Genomic DNA, 17,003 nt, shown 5'->3' with positions numbered 1-17,003 from the left:
GGGATAAAGGTGATGATCTCTTTCTCTTACCATGACGCCATTACATCATCCCATCTTGGCTTCCGACATACAGTAAGTCTAAATGTATATTATAAAAATGTGTAAGAACATCCAAAAACAAATACGTTTCTTTCCCTCCCTTCAAACAATAACTGTACATAATGTCCAGTTCCATTATATTATACCAACTGCGTTACAAAAGAAATACAAAAATCGTACTTGAAAACATGAACAATTTTATGTTTTGTTTTTAAAAATCACTGACAAAAGGGAAATGCAAATACAGGAACTGGAGTGCACTGACAGTACGTCAGATTGGAGTCCATGTCTGACAGATCCATTCATTCCACCAAATTTACCAGTGGGACCTACTGCAATCAAATTATCAAATAAATTATAAATTATCATATAACAAGTTTACTATCATCTTTTTTAATATTACTGTTAACACAAAAAAAATCTTGCCTTCATTCTCATAGAATTATATATTTATCTTTTTTTTAAATGGTTCAATAACTGTACACTGTGAGCAATGTTCAGTATCAGATAGAATAAATAATGTGATTCCATTCAGGGGCTAGAAAAATAGAAAATAGATTTCATTTACAAATTGCACAATGACACATTGAAATTTAGTTATTCTTGTGCACTAGAAAAGTAATAAAAGAAAAAAATAGTCAGTATATTTTCAGTCAAAGAAAATAAAAATCTAGCAAGAAAACAGTCATCGGAGTAGTTGTGTGGTATATTGAAACTATCATGATCGAGGTATCCCCCAACCACAAAACACCTCTCGCTGACAATGTAGATGTACGTACATGACCTTTGTGACAAGTCCTTAGCAAGGAATGTTGGGACATTTCCTTGGTGGGTCATCAAGACCTGGACTACATGATATTATATGATATATATAGTGTTGTATCGATGTTTTGTTGTTGTTTAATTGTTTCAACCAGAGTTTCGTAGGAAAGAATATCTGAGAATATCTGAGGCCTGTACTACGAAGTAACTTCAACATACCCAGGATATCTTGTGGTTATCTGGCTTCACTGAGTCAAACACCGGCCGCCCGCTGGTTATTAAGAGGCTCAGTTAACTCTGTGTTTTCCTACGAGGGAATGAATCCACGAATAAAGTACTTGATATGATATGAGAAGTAATGCAAATACCTGCAAGTAAATTCTATCAGAGGAGTGGGCTAAATGAAGGTGAAATGTCAACAATATAATCAAACCACAAGAATAGAAAATAACCGCTAGAAATCAGTTCCAATAATTAAAAAAAAAATGTTAAGGACGTATTGTAAACAAGTTCAGGCATTATGTTTCTCACTGAGCGAGCACTTTTGCTCCATTGTCTAATGATGAGATGCAAAGGTAATATAATGTGGTGCCCAAAGCAGAGAGGGGAGATGAAAATGATTTAACGTCATCAGCACTGTCAGGGATTCTGTTAAGAATCAAAGAATCTTTGTTCAGTTAAAATAAAGCTGTAATAGTTTAAATGTAGTCATTTGGTGTGATAAACTCTCCTTCTGTCAGAAGCTCTGCTGGTGAGCACACGTGAAAAGTCCGGAACAGATACATGATTCCACTGATCTATAAAACTATCTATTGCTCTTCATTCTTTGTCACTATACTCTAAACTTTTTTTGTCCCTGTCAGGATCCTCTAGGAATAATGACTCGATCTTAGTAGACTAAGTGCAAACAGCATACAGTGAGTTACCATGGCAAAAGGTGAACCACTAATGAATCCTGCTTCATAGTACAGGCCTCAGGTTTTCCTTAAATCAGATCATGGCTGATATACAAGGTTTGACTCACACACACTGGGTAGTGTGTGGGCGGTGCTCTCTATTGTTTGCAAGGACATAAATATATCTATTATACATTCTGTACTGGTCTGACTCGTCATTGCCGCCACACAAAGGACTCGCTCAGCAAAGAAAACAGAACTTTGACATCATTCATTCATTCATTTTAGTTTAAAGCAAATCAAGTGAATTTAATTCTGAGGATCTTGATTCTAATGATTCTACTTGATTAGTTGTGTGAGCAATGAGTAAAGTAAAGACCATAAAGACTGAGTAAAGCAGATCTGTGATTAATACTTGTAGTTCTCTTCCAGGTCACTAGATGGAAACCTTAAGTTTCACACGCAGTGAGTCCATCAGATCACAAGAGGGGGCATCAGAGAGTGCTGAGACCTTTAGAAAAGTAGAGTGTAAGGTGTATTATGTTGATTAATAAAAGATGAGACGAGGGAGAAGCACATACTGTGGATTGCACTAGTTATATGAAATGCAGAGTAGATCGAACCCTCACTGGCCTTAACTTACATTCTTCAATGGTTCATTTACCAACATGTCTGTTTTTAAATGTTTTTGCCACTTTGCGGTGTAACATGCCAAGGCCCCTCGACTCTGCAGGCAGTGTGATCGTGTATATGTCTGAGTGTGTCTACATGAGTCCGCAGCAGGGCTCCTTGTTGTTAGACTGGTCCTCCTCAGGGGCTCGAAGTTTCAGCAGCGGAGGATCTCCGCTGGCTGGGGTGAAGTACACCTGGCTCGGAGAGGCCACCTGCTCTGTTCCGGGCGTCACTTGGAGCTCGGGCTGGGCCTGAGTGTCTGTAGCCTCGACAGAGGGCTCCTCCTCTAAAGGAGGGGGCAGGGGCGGTGGAGGTGCATGGTATTTGTTGAGCTTGGCAGCTGCCCGCTGGCGTTTCAGGTCAGCAAGTGTGTGGTGGGACTTCTCTCGAGTCATGCTGTCTGCACCCTCGCCCTCTGCAGACCCAGACCCTGACCCGGCTCCGGGTGCGGGGCTTAGTTGGTAGGAGGCGCTGCGCTCCATGCGACCTCCACCGCTCCACAGCTCTCCAGGCACAGAGGCAGCCAGGGAAACGGATGTCCCTCCATTACCTAGGCTGGACACTATTTTCCTGTCTGCAGCCTCCAGTTCCTCTAAACGTGATGTTGCTGTAGTAACAGCAACCTGAAAGGACATTAGACAAAAACCTGTAGTTTAATCCGATTACACATCACATTGAAAATTGAAAATGTGATGCGGAAAAAAACCAAACTATAATAATGAGACACATTTTCTTAAAATCGATCTTCTCTCACCCTGGTGGCATGCTGGTTCAGCTCATTGTCCGTCTGTCTGTCCTCGTCGTCATCCTGTGGATCAGGTTGTCGGCCGCGCTCCTGCCACACAATGGCCTCCTTCTGATGCTCTCGTCGGTACAGACTTGAACGCTCGTTCACACTGACGCGACGCACCACTTTACTGTATGGACAAACAAGTAACTGGAATAGTAAAGCACTACAACCTCTGTGTGTGGCATTTTGCCCCCTACACTTCCCCTTCATCCTCAGCAAATGTACACTCTCACCCTCTGCTGCCGGTACTAGAGGCTCGTCTTTGCAGCGTGCCCTTCTGCCGATCCTGGCTCTTCATGATGGCATCGTGTTTGTGCTTCAGGTCCATTAGTCTGGCTCTCACCTCCTCATCCACACACACATCTGGAAAGGCAGCCGCAAAGGTTAACCATAGAGGGTTTAAAAGAAAGAGGTTGACAAGAAAGTAATAATTGAGGAGGCGGAAGTTATTATCATCCACATGTTTTTCAAAAAAGACTTTCTGGTCTTACCCAGAGGCGTCTCATCCAGGACAGACTTGGTGTCTAGACTGGCTCCATGGGCTACTAGCAGTTCCACCATCTGCATCTGTGGAATAAATAAACACAACACTATGCAATTAACAGGTTAGTTTGGAAAAGTGGTCGTCTCTCACGTTTTTGGTTTGTCTGCAGCACCCACTTGTCCCCAGCAGGAGGCGGCATGTAGCGGTGTCCAGCCATCAGAGTCCTTCACCTCCACCTCAGCCCTGTTCTCGAGCAAAATCTCCGCCACCGATACGTAGCCGTTAGCAGATGCTATATGGAGCTGGGACAGAAGTTCAACATGGAGCACACATAAAATTAAAATGGCTATGTTGACCATGGAATGCATTTTACAACTCCAGGCAAACAAAAAAGCAAACCACAATACAAAGTCCATATTTTTCCCACATATTTTCTATGAGTGTGATACATATTGAAACCACAAATATGTAAAACCCCAGAGCTGTTACATCTTCGTAGCAGCACACTGTGTAGACAGCTTAAATGTGTCCCTTAGTCTCACCAGTGTTGCTCCATTATTATCCTGAGCGTTTAAGTCGGCTTTATTCTGAAGCAGAGCCCGAATGTCAGCTAGCATGGCCGCCTCTTTAGCTCCTCTGCATTCATCTATACGGTCCTGAGTTATCCCTTCACACACACGGGGAAAACAACAAAGATACCAGTTAGCAAACAGATAACAGGGTACCAGTAGATACATAGATATATGTACTTTATTGATCCCAAACTGGGATTAGGATTGTATATTGTACATTTGTTTGTTTTCATCTCTCTTTGAGATTTGGGAGGTGTGAACATTGGCTCCTCTGCGAGCTTCTGCCACCTACAGTTTCCAGTAAAAAAAAGTCTCTGGGCAGGATTTGTGAAGAGGCGCTCACGTGCGTCTTCGGACAAAGCATAAGTCCACCATCAGTTTACTGACCCTGTTCAGCCATGACCATCTCCAGCAGCTCGAGGGTCGCCTCGTCCTCACAGAGGTCGTAGGGCATGTTGCCATCCGCGTTGACAGCCAGCAGGTCAGCCCCACTGGAAGCACGCATACACAAATATACAAAAACAATTGGATTAGAGTGCTATACAGTGACGGAGCTTGATGTGCTCGAGAGTATTAATTCACTTGCAATGTGTTCTGACATTGAAGCTGCAGCCACATTTGCATTGTTTATGTAAACTAGATACTCTGAAGGCACTCTCAGTCTGTTTATACTTTGGACTAGAAAGTTGGAACCATGAATGGAAGCATCGAGTGATGCCTATCATAACACAGTTTATACTAATGTCCACGATATCAGATGATGTATTTCTAAAAATCATAATTTTGGGACACCACTTTGACAATGATGAAACTCACGCCTGAATCAGGAGCTGCACCAGACCAGTGTGTCCACAGGTGGCAGCAGCATGCAGTGGTGTCCACAACTCACTGTCACAGGCATTCACACAGGCACCAGCATCCAGCAGGCACTGTACTATCTCCACAAAGTCATCAATGCAGCACTGAGAAGACAAGGCAGACGCAGCGATGCATGAAAATGTATATACACATAGGAATGCAAAGGGAAGCACAGACGGAAGACAAAAACGGTACAGAAAAAACATGGAATACACGTGCAGTAGGAAAACAAACCTATGCATCAACTATTACAGCGAAAAAAAAAACATACATGGCCAAGCCCTATACTGAGCAAGCACCAAGTTTTCCAAGGGGAAGAGCAGAGTCGACTTCTTTCATAAAGACGTCTCTGTGCTCGCAAACACCCCTCATGTACCTGTTAACTCAAAAAAGAGAAACAGACCCCAAGAGAAACCGGCCATCTGAGTTACAGAGGTTGCAGTGTACATTTTAGATTTGTGTGTTTCAAGGTCCCAAACACAGGGATCTTAACGTGACTAACTGTGGCCCTAACTCCTCCGACCACTGGCCCTCAAACTTCTAATGGTGTTTATATGTGTTCATGTAAACTGACCTAAGTTAAGTTGAGGTTCCGACAAAATAAAGGCAAACAGTACGTGGCGAGCACAAAGCGGAGCGGTGACCGCAAACAACATAAACACATGCAAGCAGAAAAGGTGACCTGCCTCGTTGAGTGGAATCTCAAAGTGTACAATCATGCAGGCAACATGATAATGGCTATTGCAAGGCTGTGTTTATATAGGGTGGGGGACATATGGGAGTGGGTACCTGAGCATGAGGCACTCGAATGGCCTAAACGCTGGAAACTGTTTATGTACAGTTTGAGGGTTTGCAAGTGGAATTGGTTTTGAAGAAGTGGGTAGGTGGTCATTTTGGTCAACACAACCAAAATTTGTTTCTGAATCTGAGAGATTATTACCAGAGGCCTTTGACATCACAAAATATGACTGCTTTGTAAAAATTGCAGGTGAAACGTTTTATTTTATTAGGTTTATGTGTAGGGTGTTAGTAAGGGATTGCAGGTGGGAATCCAGTGAAGGATCATATCTACAACTAGGCCACAATTAGGTAGATGTAAGTGCACAAGTGTGTAAGTGTAGGTGCATGTACCTGATGAAGGGCCGTCAGTCCATCCTCATTGACCAGATCTGGACTAATGCCACTGTTAAGCAGCTCCCTCACTATACGAACGAAACCAACACACACACAACACACAATTATAACAGACCACCGGAGTGGGGCAGAGTCCTTTACACATAAACGTTAAAACACTTGGCACACCTCTGCCTGCTGCCATAAACAAATGATACTGTGTGTGTCTGTGTGTATGTGTGTGTGTGTGTGTGTGTGTTTCTTTTAATCGTGGGATTTACAGAGCTCAATGTGCTTATCTCTCAGGAGAAATGGCAGCGGCTAGTCAATAAAACAATAAGACAAATGCATGTTTCATAATATCCCATTACTTTCAGACTGGGCCTGTTTCCACATGAGATCATGTCACTAGGTGACAAGGCCCTGGATTAGATTTATAACAGAAGAGTCTGAAACCACTCGTCATCCTTCATATACTTGACGTGACTTTTCTCGGTGAGCGTTTCCACCTACCCTCGTCCAGGTCATTGCGGGCGGCTGCATCTAGGAGGGTGACGGTGTTGGGGAACGTGACTTTGGTGGTGCGAGCCTTCTTCTTGTCCGCTTTGGCCCTCGACCCTCGTGCCGCATCCTTCTCCATCTGCACCCAAGTCTTCAGCTGCTGAGTGCGGCGCTTCTGGGCGTGCTTGAGGCGTTCGGTGGCACTCAGACGCCCGACTGTGGCCATCTCAGCCAGCAGCTCACCGTGATCTGCTGCCATGCCACCACGAACTGTCGCGGTGCTTCGCTTCTCTGTTCCTGTTTGTTTGATTTAATATCCTTGTAGATTAAGATAGTTTCCAAATTTTTCATATGCCTCCTATGTGCCACTTGAAAAGGCCTTCCTGCTTCAACAATGTCTGATGAATGATGAATGAAACAACATTTTTTTGCACCATCAGGTCACAGATATCTCCATGATTTCACAAGTAAGCAACACAGAAAATTGTTGCAATGTCTCTTTCCCATCTTCCAGAAGGACTTTTATCTTGCCAAGGAACAAAGGTGAGAGAATTCCGTCCAAAACACAAGCATCCAAGCAGTGGTTTGTGACCAGCTGTTGGTCCTCCCATCCATGTCAACTGTGGGTAACTTGGCCAAATGATTCACTGTGGATAAGAGAGGTAGAAGGAAAAAGAGGTGGTGCTCGAACGGCAGGATCAAACTACTCTCCAGGTTGGATGCGCCATTTTAGCTCCTAAATCATAGAGGCAGCAACTGTGTGTGACACTTGGATCCAGAAGTTTAAAACAATCCATAGTGAAAATATATAAAAATGAGGTAGGAAGAACCAGGGGGGTTTAAGCAATGACAATGAAAAGGGGCATTTTTAGATTCACACAGGGTGTACTTCAGAGAATGATGAGTGACAGCATTCAAATATATCCTGGTGATGACGAGTCCAAAGTCAACTTGCTGCTGGTCTTCATAATTAGAGAGTTCGGTGTGATGGCTTCAGTGACTCTTGTTTCTGTTTGCAGCTGTGGGCAGAGGGAGAGAAGAAGAAGAACATGTGAGTGCTGTGTTACGGTTTAATGTAGGCACGTTTCTATCGCTGCTCTCCTAGTCTCATCTTTAACCCCTGAGATCCTTCCCCCTACTCCCTCCCTCTCCCACTCCTCTCCCGAAGGAAACTTGAGACATTGGGAGGCTTTTCATTAATGATTGACACACCTTGAAGCACACACTTTTGCTGCCACTGGCATACACACGCGCGCATACAAGACACACAACACTGACAGGACGATGCTGAAAAGAGCTTAATTCGCCGTTATGTGACATGTTTCAGTGCAAGTACCAACTTTTGTCAGCAAGATCACTCTCATTACCCTTCGTTAACTTCCCAGCCAAGTTACGTGGCTCACACACCCACACACACACACTCTGCTCTTTCTAGGCAAATCATTTATTATTTAGGCCTGGGCCTGTGAGCGCTGAGAGGAAGGTCAACTAGAGGCACTCAGTGAGATAGAGAGAGTGACGGAGAAGACAGTAGACCTGGGCCACAGAGCCAGTGCAGCTGATGGGGAGATGAGTAGACCACAGCTCGCCATAAATCAGCTGATTAAAAACATGTGATATTGACCAGGTAGCAGTATAATATACAAATACCTCTTGGGTTTTTAATCGCCAAGAGCTGATACTAACAGGTTTAAGGATTTGAAAGTGTTTTGGGACATTATATTCAATTAATTCTTCCAAGAATCCTTCTTTAACAATACAATTTGTCAACTTTATTTTTGGTTTTGTGCAAATAAACAGTACAGTCCTGGTCTATGCTGCTAAAAGCAATGGAACATAAAATAATGAGATTACTGTATTTATTCGCGAAATCACATATTTTCAACAAGCTTAAAAAAAGACTTAAATCAACAAGCTTAAATCAAACTTGACACTGGTTGTTGGATAGATAAGGATTGATAATAAGTCAATAAAAGTGGTCGGGCATCAGTTTTTCCATAGAGCTCCCTTTATGACGAGCTTGACATTTGTAAACCGTGGCTTTACAATAGTTAGAAGATCATTTACTAGTGTTTTATAGATCTATTATAAATTATTTTTAATGTGATACATTTTTGTGTTAAGTGATTGTAATAAAACAACCTCTGGCAAGATTTTATCCTTTCCGTTTAGAAATAATGCAGTTATAAATGTTGGTGATCTATAGATAAAGGCTGTTGCGTGTCATACTTTCTAATAATCCAAGTAAATGGAATTGGTTCTAGATTTGCTGCAGATTTTTCCAGAAAATGTCCATTTTAGTGTTTAAAAAGCAACAGCATAAGATTGTCTTACTTTTAGTTTATAAGCGACCGACAAGCATTATGCCTTAACCACAAATGAAGACGTCTGTACAATAAATGGTGGCTTTTCAAAAAAAAAAGTACTAAAATATACGACACACAATTGTGTTACAGAGTTAGTCTAGAAGAGAAGAATGCATACAGACAGCGTTAGGCCTCTTACTTGAACAACCCTAAAATGTGAGAAGTCATTGCCTTGAAGGACAACAGTATTGTCATTTAGTTCCTTTGCTACGTATGCCTCCTTTACTATTTTTAGGATACCTAACCTCTAACCCTTTGTCACAAGCTACAATGCAAGGATTTCCTGAGACTGGGGTAATTATCTAAAACGGATCATTCGTTCAGAAATAACAAACAGGAACATATACAGGATTGAGACATGGACGACGAATGTTGCCTTCATTTATAACATACCAGTGACCCACGAGACGGAATTCTTCAACCTCCTGCTGGAAATAAGTCAGGGTATTCAAAGTGTCTGCAGGAAAACTTGTTCTATAACCTCGAAGGAACAATTACAGCTAAGGCCATACGGAGTTAGTGACCGGTTTCTGGTCAAGCACTGTTCACAAATGACAATGGGAACATGTAAGGGGGTTTAAAGGGTCGAAGGACTGAAGAAACGGGATAAATCCATGCAGGAACTTAACCGCTGCATTAGTGGGATAATTCCCAGCACAATCTGAAAGATCAGTGGAATAAAAATCACAACCTTGTGTGGTTCACAAACGAAACATTTTTTTTTTTAAATCGAGGAGTCACACTATTAGGCTGTATTTATGTTATACTGTGTGATTGTTTAGATCAGTTTAGAGTTCATGTTAAATGTTGATGAAAAACAAACCGACAAAGATATATCCAACCAAAACTGGGCCGTGTGCATGGTAACGGTCTGTTCCTCTGTGCTTTGCTTGTCCACATCAGACCTTCAATAAATATCTCTCAATTTTATTTACAAGATTATGTGCGTGTTCAAGGGACACAAATCAAAGATTTTTGCCTTTCTCTGGCTATTCTTTCTTCTCTAGTTATGCAGATATCGTAATTCATCGCATACAATTGTCTTGCAATGTATCAAGTATCGCAGAATTGTCATAACGTCATTGTAATGGTCGATGTGTTGTCATCATATTGTGAGTTGTGATGAGATGGATCCCAGCCCTACTTGACAGACACAGATGCACGCACGCACACAGAGGGCACAGGACAGTGTTTCCTCATTAGCGGTCTTGGCAGGGCAAGCAAAACAACTCAAATCTCAGCCAAAGCCACACTGTGATGGTTACTCTCGAGCCTGGCTGGATCAGGTACACAAACATGAAAGACACACCTTGTTCTACCAAGAACACGGGTCAAAAAAAACAAACTTATTTGCCGTCAGGTCCACAAAGACTTACAGTGCAGGCTTGGTAGTATTGATTCGTTTTGAATGTTTCATAGAACATTCCAATAAAAAGGACTACTGGAGGAACAACAGCTCTGCTTTTAAACACAATTGTAGAGGGTAATGTTATTTCATCCTTAAAACGCCTGAATCACGAAACATCTACATGAACCACACTTCACTGATTCCTCAATTGCACCGCCATACTAAACCAATGGCAACATCCATACAACTACGCTTTCCTTTAAAAAGTGAAACGATCACTGTCCACACAAGCATTTTAGCTCCAAATCAGTATTAATCTCCATCCATACTAACACATATCACATGAACATTCATGTACAGTACATTGAGCATGTGCGTACCGGTGTAAACAGGAGGTGGATCGTCAACTCTGCAGCTGGGTAGTTACAGAAAGTACAACATATAAGAAACAACAATGGTGAAAAGTTAGAGCAGGGGTTTCTTTTGTTGGAGCTACGACAAGGTGGAACTCGAACTTAAAGTGTGTATACAACGTTTTGCCTTCACTGCTGGTAGTCATGTCGTGAGTGATAAGGACAAATCAGAAAGGGAATGCGGATGACTGCATCATCACTAAGGGAGGAAGAGCATGAGTGTGTATCTGTGTAACTTGTTGGTACACACACAAGTACATGTCAGGCACAACTCGTACTTTCTCTCTGCTCTCTGGATTCTGTCTGCGTAAACCAGTACTCAACAGGAAGTCAAGAGTGCCATGTGTCCCTATTCATTCGTCCATTTTTTTATCTTTCTTAACTACGGTCTTTCAGTTCAGTATGTGCTGTAGAGCCTGTGAGTGGTGACAATCTGAAAGCCGCTTCCTGATCGGTGTTGTTTGAGAACATGATTTTGATACGACCAAATATAAGCAGGGCAAAGAAAATTCTGATACATCCTCACAGTCACAGCATGTGTTTTCTGTCTTGGTCTGACTGTGTTGCAACTCAGTTAGTCTCAGCAAACCTCACTCACCATGAGCAAAACTGTAGGGCTGCCAATTAAAATTCAATGATCGGAATCTGAAGTCTGAGAGCTCTCAATCTACAAAGTTTCATTAAGTCAAGCATTCTGAAGGGGTCCGTCAGTGTGTTGTGTACTTCAGGGGACATTTCATTCCCCACAGACTGAGCGGTAAGATGTCTGTGACGGGTCTAGGCAGCTGCTGCTAACTTGGCTTTTTTACTAGATTACATGAACGTCGCTGTGACCCTCAACGTCCCACTCAAACCTGATCCAAGAATGACGGGTCAACAAATGCTGCTTGATATTTGTATGAAGAAAAAAAGGAAACGAATGATCAAATATTTTAATTGAACAGCAAAATCTGATTTGACTGAAAAACATCTTAGTTGGGTACAGCCCCTGCAAACTGGGAGTGAAAGATCACCAGTTACTGGTAAATAAAGTCTCGGCTCTCTGGATATGCGTTTTTGGAGTCAGAAACAAAAAGGTTATTTTTCTAAATCTGGAACTTTGCCTCAAATAATCAAGAAAATAAGATAAAGTTATCACAGAGTTTCTTATTAAGAAACTAACTGACCTACCACATATCTTTATGTGCCCGTTCATAAAGATAAAAATGGATGATATGAGTGAAAGAAATGATATCGATTCCACAACTAAAGAGAAAAAAAATAATTACAGCAAAACTGTGACATTAATTTCTCTACGAAGTTGTGATCTTACATCACCGATGCATCTATGTCATGCAGATTTAGCTCTAATCAATAGACAACAACCAATCAACGGGCCATTCGAGAACTTCTGTGTCTCCATCACTGGATGCAGTGACTCCAGCTGACATTTTAATTGTCTCTGCTGGTTTTGCCTCTTGCAAAACAAGACCATACAAATATGGCGAATGGGGAATTTGTTGGTGGCTAAACTGCGTTCTGAGACAAACAGACAGACAGAGACCGAAGAGATGAGGTCACTGATATTGTACAAACTCCGTCATGGCAGCACACGTACAGCAAGAAACAAGACGAACTACTGTGTGTTTAGAAAAGTGGTGTCACTGCATCAATCGGACATTTGTAGACTGCTTGACTTTTTTTCCACCTACTGACCTAACAGGAAGGGCTGTCTGCAGCTGCTCACAAACATAAACTTTCATTCAACAGTTGGAATGAATAGACTACTATGATTTTATACACACACACACACACACACACACACACACACAAGCATATACATTCATCAAGTGGGTGGTACCTAAGTACAGAAACACAAGAGAACACGCAGCCAAAACTGTATGATGGTTTGCCATCATAGAGCGACTGTTGCTCGGCTGTTGTGTTCGACCACTGGCCCAGTGCGATGATGTGACCTGCCCGTTCACCGAAGCAAACAATGCTGAGTCAAAGTCCCACATGCAATGTGAAACAATGCCAAATAACCTAAATTGCCTGCCAAATATTCAGAAAGGCCCAGTTTCCCCCCGTCTCACTTGGGGGAAGCCGGGCCGAGTCATCAACTGGGACCTTGGGGTAAATGCAGTGGTCGCGTTTCGCTACTTTCTGACATTTTGCAGACTTAACTTTGAACCAATTAAATCAGAAAGTACACAAAACGTTAGTTGCAGGCTTGAGGGAGGGGGTTGGGGTGTAGTTGAGAAGAGGTGGGCACATTAAGTCCGGTCATGTGTAAAGGTTTCAGCTGCTCCATATAATCACTCAGAAATCTCCATAATACCACGAGTGGCAAGAGTAGAAAGTTAGAGGCCCTGAAAAAAACACACTGTGTGTGTTTGTGTGTGTAATGGAGGCAGATATGGAAATATTCAGACAAACAGACGAGGGGTTGAAGAGGACGGGATGTGGAATGAGAGGACGAGAAATGTGGAGGAAGGAATGTGAAGGAGATAGTAGAGAGTATTAGAAGGAGGAAGGATGGGGAGGAGACGGACAGACCAGCTTGCTTAAAACTCTTCTAACTGCTTCGAAAGCAGGAAGTAGGGCCATGTCGTGCATGGGCGCGGAGAGAAAAGAAACAGGGATTAAGAATCTTTAAATGGTTCCCATGTGGGGGGAGATGATGTGTAGGACATCCACCTGCAGAATCTCTCAATTTTTAAACTTACAGACACGGTGCCTCAGTAAGAAGAGACAGAAAAACTAGCGAGAGTTTAGGTGAGAGAAGGAATGTAAACAGGAGGCCAAACCCGGGCAAAAACTATTTGACCTTAAAATAACTGCTGAATCCTATCATGAAGAAAAAAAAAAACTATTTATATTGGGAAAATAAATCTTCTTATAAGGACTCCCTCAAGTTACACACTGGGGTCAGGTCCTCTTATTCATACAGTACCTAATAAAGTGCTTGAGATGAGTGTGATAGCACGACAGAGCGTGTGTGTGTGTGTGTGTGTGTGTGCGTGTGTCTGTGTGTGTGTGTGTGTGTGTGTGTGTACGCATAGAACCTCCAAGCTAATCTTGGCCTATATTATGAAACCTGCTAATATTTGACTGTAACATACTTAGGACCAGCGCGGCTGGCTCGACAGGAATAGATGACTGTGACTTTATTTAGGTTAATAAGAAGTCAATGATGTCGGCAGTGCTTGAAGTTGAATAAATACAGTACGTCCTCCTGTAAGTGATCGACAGACACCAAGACATTCAAGGACAATTCTCTTTTTCTCAATAGACTGGGGCTGCATCTAACGATCACTTTCACAATCGATTCATCTCGGAATGTATGGATCCAACAATTCAGCTTGACACGTGACTGGCCCTATTAAAAGATGTTCAATGTCGTTTTTTCTGCACAATCTATTGCAACACAACAACCCTGCTTTACAAAAAAAACAAAAGCTGCGCATGTGATGCTAACCTATTTGAACTGCTCATAGAGAGCACGTCGAAGAGGCATCGATCACACTGTTGATCGGTCGGTCAATACAACCTGCGGCACTTTGTCGACTCCACATTGAACCATGGGCCGAGGTTTCCTGTGATTACAACAAGACTTTGCACTTGTTGCCTCTGCTGCAACTGTTCACTTCAAACAGTTCGGTACGGTCACTGTAAATGACCATTAAACAAAAAAGAAAAGAATCAAGTTTGAACAGCAGCAACCCTCGAAGGCTCTGTGGACCGTGTGCCCCCCACCGGGGGGGGGGGGGGGGGGGGGGGGGGGGGGGGGTGGACGCGGGGCAGAGGATTAGCCAACTCGCCTAGCGAGCGGTCCACGGCGGGCGGCTACAGTCGGACAGGTAACGTCAAGCTGCCCGGCTTCACCCGTGGCGCCGGGGGGGCGGATGAGAGTGAACACCTGCGAGTTAACCCCCAAACTGAGCGAGCCTTCGTTGTCAAATAAAACACCTGTTGAGCAGCGACGAGCTATATTCTGTGACGCTAGCGTTACCTTAGCCTCGCGTTAGCCTCCTTCGCGGCTAACGCGCGCAGTCTGCGCCGCGGCGGCGTTCAGGTGAGTCAGCCGCTCCGTCGCCTCCGGGCGGTGACACGACACGAAGCGAGTTGTGAGAGGGCAGCGACGCGCGTCCGAGGAAAGTGGCGACGGGTTTTACCTGTAGAGGTGAGCTGACTGTCGGCAGCGGCTCCCGAGCAGGTCTCTGCGGCTGTGACACTGAGTCGGGTGCGGTGCGGTGCGGTGCTCCTGCTCCCGCTCCTGCCCTCGGGGGGAATGCTTCACCATAACAACCGGACCTGCGCCCTCCCCTCCCCTCCCCTCCCCGGCACACTCTCCACCAGGGGGCGACAGAGTCGGGACTGCACTGATATGTCAGCGCTGCAAAAGAACACATTTAAAATAGAAGAAGAATATAATAATAATGATAATAAAATGCTTGCCCATACAGACTGGGCTTTTAACAGCCTTTTGGAGTTTAGGACACGAAGGAGGTTTTTTGTACTATATCCCTTGAGCTAAAACCTTAACAGCACAAGTGCACAGTCAGACATTAAACACTTTGGTCTAAGTATTGTACATCCATCCATCCACCTGTTATCTCGACTGCTTATCTTCGGAGGGTTGTGGCAGTGGGTGAGAGGTGGGGAACACCCTGGACAGGTATAATATTGTACATATATATATGAAATATTCAGTCCCATTCATGAAAAACTTTCTTCACATTTACAAAAAAAAAAAAAGTGAAAGAGTCTCCACAGATGCAAAAGCTATAAAATATAATATAAGTACTAAAAAGTTCTAAATATTACCCGGAACAATAGAACAAGAAGAACCTGAATGAAGGCCGGATGAAACTTTCATTATGGTTTTTCCTCCACATATAATGCAGGTAGATTTATAACTGAGGCCTTATTGTATTGCATTAAGAGGTATAAGAATATACAATACAGATAATCCCCAGTTTCTTGATCACAACATCGAATGCAACTCAGAGCCATCATGTGTCAGCAAAGTCCAAAAAAAAAAATGAAGCTAAGAGATTTTCCTCAGAACCAGAGTGAGGAAGCACAATTCAAGAATTGTGTAAATATGAATCTGAAGCTCTTGTGGCTCGTCTTTGCTCGTGTTGATCAAACTGTAGAAAAAACATTTTTGTGATCAATGTAGATATTGTACTATTGGATATTTAAATGTTGCAACACCTACCTATATCTTCTCTCTTGAAGGAGAGTGCACATGAGAGAAGACAATAAACACACAGACCCGAATAAAAAATGAGTTGGTGTGATGTGCCATTATGTAAAAGCACCCCAGCCTTTTTTAATGAACCTGAATGTAGAAGGGTGTGTTTGTGCACAAGAGTTCGTCTTAGTGGAATATCTGGTTTGACAAATATAAATGCACTGCAGTCTTTTCACAATAAGGCTGTTAGGCTGTGTTTTTTTGTCTTCTCTTGACAATGCTGTAAACACAAGCCTGAACACGTGCCCCTTTCACATCCTCATCGTTACATATCAATTTAACAAAGCCAACCAACTGTACAGTTGCACAGTTTTGAACCTTCGTTGTCCGACTTGGTTGCTTATACTTCTATACTTCTAAAGGCGATCCGAACAGCAGCAGCACCAGATGGGGACGACCCTGTGATCTGCTGACCCCTGCAGGGAACTGACCAACCAACACAGAGGTGATGACACAGTAAGGGAACAGCCTGGTTGCATGGGCTACTGCTACCATCTCTGGCCCTCTGGATGAAATACCATACATTGCTTCTACAGTATTTATATATACACTCAAATATTGGAACATTTGCATAAAATGCCATTTTTGTGAACATCTGAAGACTCACCTTTTTAAATTTTGCTTTTTTTTTCCTTTTCATCTAACTCTCAGTGGTATCTATGTAATTCCATCCTCTTTTTTAATGGTTTTTGCAGATGTTTTATTTATTGTAAATGTCCTTTATATATGCACCGTGTATACAATTATGTGAAGCTCTTTTTGTATTGTATGCAACAGTATTAAATGCACTACTGCACTGTATATATGAAAGTTGCACTAAGAATAGTCTGTTATTCTTAAAATTAGTAGTAAAAGAGCAATTTAAAACTGACTATATTAAAAATAAAAAGTGTAAAAGCTTAGTTTACCCCAAATAAGAAAATAATATGTATTCTCACTTCCCTCTT

At 42.7% G+C, this 17,003-nt stretch overlaps 1 protein-coding gene across 2 annotated transcripts; it reads right to left on the bottom strand.

Moving 5' to 3' along the window:
* Positions 1 to 216: 216 nt before the first annotated feature.
* On the bottom strand, positions 217 to 15,127 carry ppp1r16a (protein phosphatase 1, regulatory subunit 16A). 2 transcript variants are annotated; one of them, XM_035618789.2, is made up of 11 exons: positions 14,972 to 15,127; positions 6,700 to 7,706; positions 6,205 to 6,275; positions 5,032 to 5,177; positions 4,603 to 4,706; positions 4,186 to 4,310; positions 3,820 to 3,945; positions 3,651 to 3,726; positions 3,393 to 3,522; positions 3,124 to 3,286; positions 217 to 2,992 (listed from the first exon to the last, which is right to left on the bottom strand). In XM_035618789.2, the coding sequence occupies exons 2-11, from the start codon at positions 6,944 to 6,946 to the stop codon at positions 2,462 to 2,464; spliced, it is 1,719 nt and encodes a 572-aa protein (XP_035474682.2). In that variant the 5' UTR covers positions 6,947 to 7,706; positions 14,972 to 15,127; the 3' UTR covers positions 217 to 2,461. The 2 variants fall into 2 exon arrangements, with proteins under 2 accessions (XP_035474682.2, XP_035474683.2); XM_035618790.2 differs by lacking the exon at positions 14,972 to 15,127 and adding an exon at positions 14,809 to 14,961.
* Between the last annotated feature and the right edge of the window lie 1,876 nt (positions 15,128 to 17,003).

This window comes from Scophthalmus maximus, chromosome 21 (genome assembly GCF_022379125.1).
Source record: "Scophthalmus maximus strain ysfricsl-2021 chromosome 21, ASM2237912v1, whole genome shotgun sequence".
In the NCBI taxonomy this organism is placed as follows: Eukaryota; Metazoa; Chordata; class Actinopteri; order Pleuronectiformes; family Scophthalmidae; genus Scophthalmus; species Scophthalmus maximus.
The sequence above is the reverse complement of the archived record's forward strand: the minus strand, read 5'-3'. Positions and strand labels throughout refer to the sequence as shown.

Excerpts from the sequence above, each read along its gene's own strand:
- ppp1r16a (XM_035618789.2), bottom strand. The coding sequence starts at position 6,946 with ATGGCAGCAGATCACGGTGAGCTGCTGGCTGAGATGGCCACAGTCGGG. Across the intron at positions 4,707-5,031 it reads GTGCAGCTCCTGATTCAGGC|TGGGGCTGACCTGCTGGCTG; the intron begins GTGAGTTTCATC and ends GCGTGCTTCCAG. Across the intron at positions 3,287-3,392 it reads TCTAGTACCGGCAGCAGAGG|TAAAGTGGTGCGTCGCGTCA; the intron begins GTGAGAGTGTAC and ends TTGTCCATACAG.